Consider the following 8,721-nt stretch of genomic DNA (forward strand, 5'->3'; position numbering starts at 1 on the left):
ATCTCAGAATTGTACCGTACCCATTCTTAAAACTATTTCACTAGTAATGGAAACAAGAAGTGAGAGTCTATTTCAGAACTTCACGAGTCACATTTTGGAAATGTGAGCATATGGAGATCTAGAGATATGCTGGACATTGGACCCGCTTTCTTCCAATTTCATTTGAGACAATGGCACGGTATCTGAGATGCAGACATCTTCAGTGTCATATCAGCAGCACGGTGTAATTAAAAATGACACAACTGTTCTATCAGTACCATAAACCATAGATATCGCTCACCATATAAGCTTTACTTCAAATAAGTAGCATTTGTTGACAAATAGAAGTAAAATTCACCTTAAGTATTTCTGTGCAAGTTTCTTGTTTTTCAGCTTACTGCTTTGTTCTGTGTCTAATATTGTAATCCTTCAAGAGTAGTTACTGTGGTCAAATTTTCCATGCAGTAAATGGACTTTGTTACAGCAAAACTATTTACTAAAAACCTATTTACTAAGTATGCATATCTCATCTTTTTCTAAGTCTTTTTCTAAATGTAGCTAACTGAACTTAAACACGTTATAAATAGTATCGCAGCGACGTATTACACACGCACAAACTACTGACTTCTCCAGAAGAAATAAACAGTCAATTGAAATGTTATTTACATTTAAATGCCATGATTCAGAGGAACAGAAACAGGAGAAAACTTGCATGCTGTCAGTTCCTGTAGTAGCATTATGGCAGTGCCTGGTCACACACACCAAGTACTGCTGTGGTTGGCACAGGTGCTCTTCAAGACAACAACAACATCCCTGTCCTTGGATGTTTACAACTGAGACAAGGACAGTAGTCCACTGCTCCATCTTACTTGTGATCGATTGCAAGGCCACAGTTACAACAACTCTGAAATCTTACCACGTTTCTAGAGCTAAACACAAAACTTGGTGATTTTTGCAAGCATAAAGCAGGGTGTTTAACACTGGTGCATTTAATTTTGTTTAATGTGAATCATTTCTCCATCAGTTAGTTTGGTCCTGCATTTTTGCAGTTCACAAAAAGCAACCAACACCAAAAAAAAAAACCACCTCTGGAGCTCATCAGACTCAACTCTGAAGTTTAGAAACACAGGTTTGTTTTCCTCAGTCAGCTTCCTTCATACGTGCAGCTCTCTCTTGCTCTGCCCTTGTAACAACTTATTCACAGCTGGAAGCTTCCCAGCTGCAAAATCCTCGGGGCACTATTTTTGCCATACTTTGATCTGAGTACTTTCCTAAGAACATTGACTCGCTATCTAAGTATGGTGCTCCTTGAGATTTTCTGACAAGTAATCTGGTTGGCTTGGAAATCTACCTGCTGAGCCCTTTGGGTTAATCCAGCATCAGTTTGAAGCCTTCTACAGAGTCAAAAGAATTAAAAAAAAAATTGTTCCTTCTATTCATACTTAGCAAAACTGTGTAATCTACTTACAGTTATTTCTCTCTCTTGATGCAGGTGGAAGTGAAGCCATATGTGCTGGATGATCAGATGTGTGATGAATGCCAAGGCACTCGCTGTGGTGGAAAATTTGCTCCATTCTTTTGTGCCAACGTTACCTGTTTGCAGTATTACTGTGAATACTGCTGGGCAAGCATACACTCTCGTGCTGGGCGAGAGTTCCACAAACCACTGGTAAAGGAGGGAGGTGACCGACCCCGCCACGTGCCGTTCCGCTGGAGCTGAACCCCAGGCCTCCCCCAGCAACAAGTACTGGAGTAGATAAAATCGAGGGAAAAAGAGAGCGCTGCCTCAGGGCTTAGTGTTCTGGAAATTTGTGCATTCGTCCTCGACTTTAATGAAGATATGGGTCTTTTTATTACTATTATTATTATTTACAGTCACATTACTGAACTCAGTGTCCAGTATAATACAAACCGGCAGAGTGTAACTGTACTGATTTTGCACTTTGATTCACACAAACATCTGCTTGGTACCTTAATTTCCTACACAAGACTTGTCACTAGTGACATTATGTAGACTGCCATTCTCATCAGCCTTCACTGGGTTGATGTGTATGTGATGAAGATTTTTTTATTATAATTATAGTTATTTTTATTTTTAAACTGGAGCATGCACTTATTTTCAGAAATGTAGACTTGCCCCTAGCAGATGACTTACCAAAGGTAATATTCACAAGTAGGTGGCAGATGTAGCAAAAACTTAAACAGATATTCCGCAATCGTTAGTTTGGGTCATTTAGAGTAGTAATAACCCTTAAAGAAAATAAGCCTTTAGTTGCTCTCCATTTTTGACTTGTAAGGATGATACCTCATAAGCTGGATCAGACTTTTTTTTTTCTTTTGTTTTGCAGAAGGTTTTTCTTTTTTTTCTTTTTTTTCTTTTTTTTGTTGTTGTTGTTTTGTTAGGTCTTTTAGTGTTACGTAAATGTATGCTGCAATAGCTTTTGCTGCTATTAAAATGGTATTACTAATACCATAATACTCTATTCAGGCTAGGGTATCAATTAAAAAATGAATATGTGATTAAAATAGTGATGGCTGCTGAAAGGAGATCAGTATAGCATACAGAAAAGCTTCCAAGGAAGGTCAATATTTTTTGACTGCATGTTTACTTAATCAGGTTGCTGCATGCAATAAATTTTATATGTCTAATATAAAACCTGCCCACAATGCACAAATTACGAGTCTACTTAGGTGACAAAATATTGAGTAACAAAGAGAAAAAACTGATTACTGACTGGAGGAAGGCATGCCTCAGTAAATGTAATGCTTCTGAAATTAGGATCAGCCCATTACAGAATGACCTATACTACAAGAAATATAAAAACTAGCTGTAGGATATTCATAAAACAAATTTGTGGATGGTAGATGAAGTACTTTGCGGTGCTCTGTTATATATCGTGCAATTTATTTTATATAGTAAGGTGATTATGTCTAGTACTGTGATCAAACTTAACTGTTAAAGCCTCTGTATCCGACATTAACACACTCTTGACAGTTCATAACAGGTACATAAACAGAAATGAGCTCTTAGTTACAATCTCTCTCCTAACGCTTGCACCAGTTATGTAGTTGCAGACTTTGTCCAGAAAACCAAAGAGCTCATACTAGCATACATACACTACCAATTAGATAGTCTGTCAAACTAATAAACTAGGCACATTTAAGAAAGTTAGAAAAAGAAGTGGTGCTAAAGAAATGTCTGCGTATCAAAGTAACATGAGATGTCTGCTCTGTGGATGTGGCGTTATCTCTCTAATCCCTGGATGTATCCTGTGAAGCTTGAACACAATTAAGACCTGCTAACACAGTGGACATTTTTTTAGCATGAACTATGGGGCTGCAGATAGCATATAAATATAAACACACTCGGTAAACTAATGATTGTGAGAATGTGTACGCTATTCTTTTCTTTTATTTTTTCCTTTGTTTTTGCAGTTCTGGGGACAATCTGACTGGGTATGACACCGCACAGTAGATTTAAATGTTCTGGGTTTTGTTTGTCGTGATGTCCTCGTTTGTGTCTAATTTAGTGAGCTGTTTTTCCCAGTGTTTAGTTGCGAGTATTGGCTTTGAAAGGAACTTTTCTGTTTTTGAAGAAAAAAAAAAAAAAAGAAAAAATAGTTTTTTACTGGTTTAAGATGCTAATTCTAATTATCCCTTTTGAGGTTCCTTCTGGGCATTTTTGTGATATTGCTTTTCCCAGCCCAGGTGTCTTTTCTGTTTTTTTTCATCTGTACAAGACATTTTGTTATGCACTACTTTTTGTATCTAGACAGTTTTCAACAGTCGGCTGATGATTTTTTTTAAAGAAAAAGGCATGCTTTCTGACTGACATGATCTTTTGCAATACCTCAATTTTGAAATATAGGAAAGAAAATGATATTTTCTAAGTAAGTTTATTCAGAAAAATATATATTAATTTAATTCTGCAAGAAAAAATGATTTAACAGATGGGTAACTTTATTTTTTTCATGCTTATTTGAGTTTTTTTGAAAATGAAGTTAGAGCTTTATAACTGTAATATTAAAGATCATAGCTAACCTACAGAAATCTACCTAATGATGTGAACGAAGCAAACCTTTTTGAAGAAATACCCCTCTTTCATGTACAAACAAACCCCCAGAGAGTGTGATAGAGTGAGAGAGAGAAAGAAAGAGTGAGAGAAAGAGAGAAGCTGGAAGATGTACAATACAGCGTAACGTTGGGTTAAATTAAAAACAAAATTATCGTGAAAAACAGCTGCAAACAAACTCCATTTGGTGCTGAAAGTTGTGAATAGAAGGTGGAAAAAAATATTTTCCCTTAATTTGTATATTTATAATCAAGTGTGATTATGCACGACTGACCAGAATTGTGAGAGTTCTTCTGTTTGTATTTTTTTAAAGAGAACTTTTTTTAGTTTATTAAATTATAACATGCTCCCTTTTGTTTTGTAAATGAATGTGCCCCTGAGTTGTTAATATGTTATTATTCAAAGAGGGTCCTTCAAAAAAAAAGTTATTTTTTAAAATATGGAGTTCTGAACTGCAACTTGACTAAGAAGCCCCTGGGTACAACAGGTCCTATTGTGGCCTTTTCTGACGTGAGACTTGAACTAGTCGATTTTTTGAAGGCTAACCTAACCTCGACTATTTGTTGTTATGTGCAATACTGTTTGTACTGTTTGTATAAAAAAAAAAAAAAAAGAAAAATGAAAAGAAAAAAGGCATAAATCTTTATTGCAGATTTATTTTCATTGCAGACTTTAGACATTGTGATTCACTAAAATCATTTTTCTACTGTCAAATATGTACCTTTTCTTCATGCTGGTATTTTTTCAATAGTAATGTAGCCTTTGTACTGAGACAAATTTTCATTGTTATTTTTAGAAAGATTTTTTGCTAAGAAAAAAATTAAACATATTTACATATTTTTCATTTTTATTTCGTATTTTCTTTAAGGAGTGCTTTCTCAACCATTAATATAGTTGTTTCTGGGAGAGACTTTCATATCTGGTCAATGTCATTAATATTATTTTGTATTTTTACTTGGAATAAATTAATTTTATGATGCTAATTCTTTAAAAGTTTATTTTTTTCATTTTCAGTTATTTTTGAAGCTAAAATCTTTGTAATATTGTTACTAAAGTGTCTAGTTTTTTGAAATGCAAAGCTTTATGTATTAACTTGCTGATGTGGTTTACAATAGTGTGGCAATGATGAAACGGTTGGTTATGTAAAGCGATTGGAAAATTGTAACAAAGAATTGGGCAATAAAATGACAGAATGAAGCAGAAAAGATGTGATATTTTGAAAAGCCTTTTCCTTTATCAAAATGATTTAGGGAGATAATAGGGATGTCACAGTACCAGTTCGCTGTCTAGATTTATACACCACCAGTGTTGATTCAATATGACTGCCGTTACAGTTAACTAAATCTATTGAAATGATGGGTTTTTGACCCTGCCCATTCAGCGTAATGCTCCATTACTGTTCTTGTCATTAACTTTCCAAAACTCTTTTGATAGTCTTAGACTGAATCTCTAAAATATATATTCTTCATTGTATTTTTGCCACCCTGTTAGTTATGAACTAAAATGACCCTTTCCTACACAACTTCCTTCTTGCATACATTTATCAGTGGCAGCATGGAGCAGACTGTAGGTACCCACATCATTTTCTAATGAAGTTACCACACAGTGTTGGTAGCTGCCTAGTTAATACGGAATAACGTACGTCCATTTCCTGGTAGCAATGCAGTAACCCATATTGCCACCACGTCTGAACATTAGTTCAGCTTCTTTGTCTTTCTCTGTTCTTCTCCGACTCTCCTGTGTCTTTGTCCTTTTTTTTTTTTCTATTGTGTTGGCAATACCAAATGCAACATCAAAACTTCATGTCCATTTACATCACCTTTGTTTTCTTATGCAGCCAGGAGAAACCCCTTCCCGATGCCAGTGACTGTTCTGTCACCTAAATGAATCCAGACTGAAACTGGTGTTGCGTAAACAGGGCATACAGTGACATTCTCTGGACAAAACAACTACTCCAAGTTACTGATGGCGTTTTAGACTAACTTATGCCAGTGTTAGAGTGGCTCATCTGTAACTTGTGGAAAGACCCTGTCCAGAGTCGGCCTGTTGTGTATCCTCTGTGTGTTCAGTTCTGTAAGTAATGTATAGACTAGATCAAATAGTGAAGTAAAATTTAGACTCAAATTAGGTACTACTGGTTGGAATGTACACAAATTGAAAACAAAGGAGATTAAGGAATGAAGAGGGAATAAATAATTCCTGCTAAGTGGTACAAAGTTTATGCTTATATTTCTGCCTACATGCTTGTATTTTATAGCCTGCTAGCAAGGCATGGGCTAAAACAAACTGTATTGCAAATATGCAGTTAGCAAATAACTTTGCGGATTTCACTGTTAGAGTAGTTTAAAAAAAAAAAAAAAAAAAAAAAAAAAAAAGGCGCTTAACTGGGAAAAGCTCCCATGTTAATATTTCAGTATTGTGACATCTCTACTTGCAAGGTATGAGTGAAAGATTAGTCACAGATATGTAGAAACGTCTCTTTTGTTTAATCTGGCTTGTATGTAGTTGCTTTTACACTAGTTTGTATGATGTCAGTTCAACCCCTTTTCTTTTCCTTCCTTTTCTCTCTCTTTTCCTTTTTTTAAGCAAACTTCTTATCTCAGCTGCTATAGTGTTCAGTCATACCACAGAGTATTTGATATTCATGTTAGTGACACTACTGTCTATACCCCCAAATGGGTAGCTGGTCAGAAATCACATTGCTCACATAATTCTGGTACACTCAAATATAAATGAGAAAAAGTTTAGCAGTACGTGAAAAATGAGGGTGCTAATAAGAGGTCATTTTGTTTCTTTCCTTTTAGAATTTTTTTTCCTGGATGTAGTTCTGTTGGGGTATCAAGTATTAGATATTTGTACTTTTACTGTCAAAGTAATGGACATAACTTTTAGCGCATTCACAGCTAAGATCTCTGTACTTGTTTTTCAACTAATTTTAAATGTACTGTATCTTTTATTACATGTTCTCTTAGATTGTTTTTGCTAGTAATTCTAACAAGGCTTCTTCCTTTTTGGCTTGGACTAATGCTTGTATGGAACTGCAGTACTGTGACTAAACATGGAGCTTAATGCTGCTATTGCTTACAACTGCTTAAACTTTGTAGTTTGGACTTTATTTTTTTCTGTAATAACTTATTAAATATAGTTGTATGAAGTACTGACACTTGTCATCCTTTGCACATGCTAAGGAAATCTTGGGGTATGTATGAGGGGAATGCAAGTGAGCTACAAAAAAACCCAAATGCCATATCCTCTGTCTGTTGTACAACTTTACACCAGATAAGGCTCAGCACATACACACTGTACTCGTATGCACACAAACCATCTTTCCCAATTACTTTGTGAGTACACTGTCCACTTACGTTTTCTTCTAAAACGGAAAAGTCACCTTTAAGAACTTATTAAGCTAAGTTTATTATGCTAAGTTGAAGGAAAATAGGACAATATACAGTATAGAAATATTTCTGAGAATGTAGGTTTTTCCTATCAAAAACAGTATCAAGTGCTTTTTCAATTACTTTCTCTGAATTTAACAGTTGCCTCTTAACTTACATAGTGTTTTCTAATTGGCAGTTTAATGAAGGCTGCAAGCTAAACATTGGACAGATTGATGAAAAAAAACTGAGGGAGAAAAAGTACTACAATATTAGTTGCTACTGGTTTCTGTGCTACGAATAGGAGATGATCAACTCTCAGCAATAGAGCTGTTTGGAACAACACAGAATGCTTCCATGAGTAAATTGTGACTTCTGCTATGCTGGGGTGAGGGGAAATACAACACGAATTGTGCATGTTTTATATCTCTGCTTTCTTTCACACCTGTACAAAAACACAGCCTGCTGGAACTATCAGTACAAGAAATTACAGACTGACTCCAATGCTAGAAATTAAATGCATTATGCCAGTTTATCCTAACATTACCACATGCAGTAGCTTACATGCATGAAAGCAGAAAGCTTGGATGCCAGATAGAAAACAATGTTCAGGCACTGACTTGCTTTTAAACAGGTAGTGAATGAGTACAGCTCTGAGGACAACAGTCTACTGACTGCTCTTCCAGAAGTGGTTTTAAAAGACAGTGATCTGTAATAGAAATTCCAGTAGTAAATAATGTATGAAAACTTGTCGACTTCTGGTTACTCCAGGCTTAAATTTGAGAAGGAAGCTCTTACAAATAGCTTCCAGTTAATGTGTTTTAAGCTGTGTGTTGTAGCCTCCAGCTGTAGAGTTCCTATGTAAGCAGGGCACTCCAAATTCTTCTGGTCACAATTGAGTTCAGTTTTATTCCCATTCTCTACTACAGAGAAAATTGCTGGAAGAATTGCAGCAGCCTCACTGAAACTTTTTACATAACAGTAATACTACATAATTCCGTAATTCCCAACCCTTCATCTCTGCATTTCTAACAGAACGCCCCATGCTACTTGTGAGGTACTGTCAGTTTTTCTTCTTCAGTTGATAGCATTGGACTCAGACAAGGCAATACTCATAATAAAAATGCTTTCACTAATTTAAAGCAATGGACTTCAAAAGTACAAAAGACTGCATGACCCGTCCTGCTTCTTGTTTGTGTTATTTTTGCTAGGCTTAAACTGAAGTAACTACCTGTATGAGTGCTGAAGCTTGTGTACTAAGCCTGTTTAGGTACACTTCTAAGCTAAATCAATAAA

The 8,721-nt window shown here is 35.6% G+C and overlaps 1 protein-coding gene across 17 annotated transcripts in view; it reads left to right on the plus strand.

Moving 5' to 3' along the window:
- CPEB3 (cytoplasmic polyadenylation element binding protein 3) overlaps window positions 1–4,648 on the plus strand; it is a 111,688-nt gene extending 107,040 nt beyond the window's left edge. For all 17 annotated transcript variants that reach the window (XM_072341019.1, XM_072341020.1, XM_072341029.1 and 14 more), the window contains one exon: window positions 1,472–4,648. In XM_072341019.1, the coding sequence (XP_072197120.1) occupies window positions 1,472–1,699 (228 nt within the window). In that variant the 3' untranslated portion in view covers window positions 1,700–4,648. The remainder of the gene's footprint in view (window positions 1–1,471) is intronic.
- Window positions 4,649–8,721: the final 4,073 nt, after the last annotated feature.

The sequence above is a fragment of the Excalfactoria chinensis genome, chromosome 6 (assembly GCF_039878825.1).
Source record: "Excalfactoria chinensis isolate bCotChi1 chromosome 6, bCotChi1.hap2, whole genome shotgun sequence".
NCBI lineage: Eukaryota > Metazoa > Chordata > Aves > Galliformes > Phasianidae > Excalfactoria > Excalfactoria chinensis.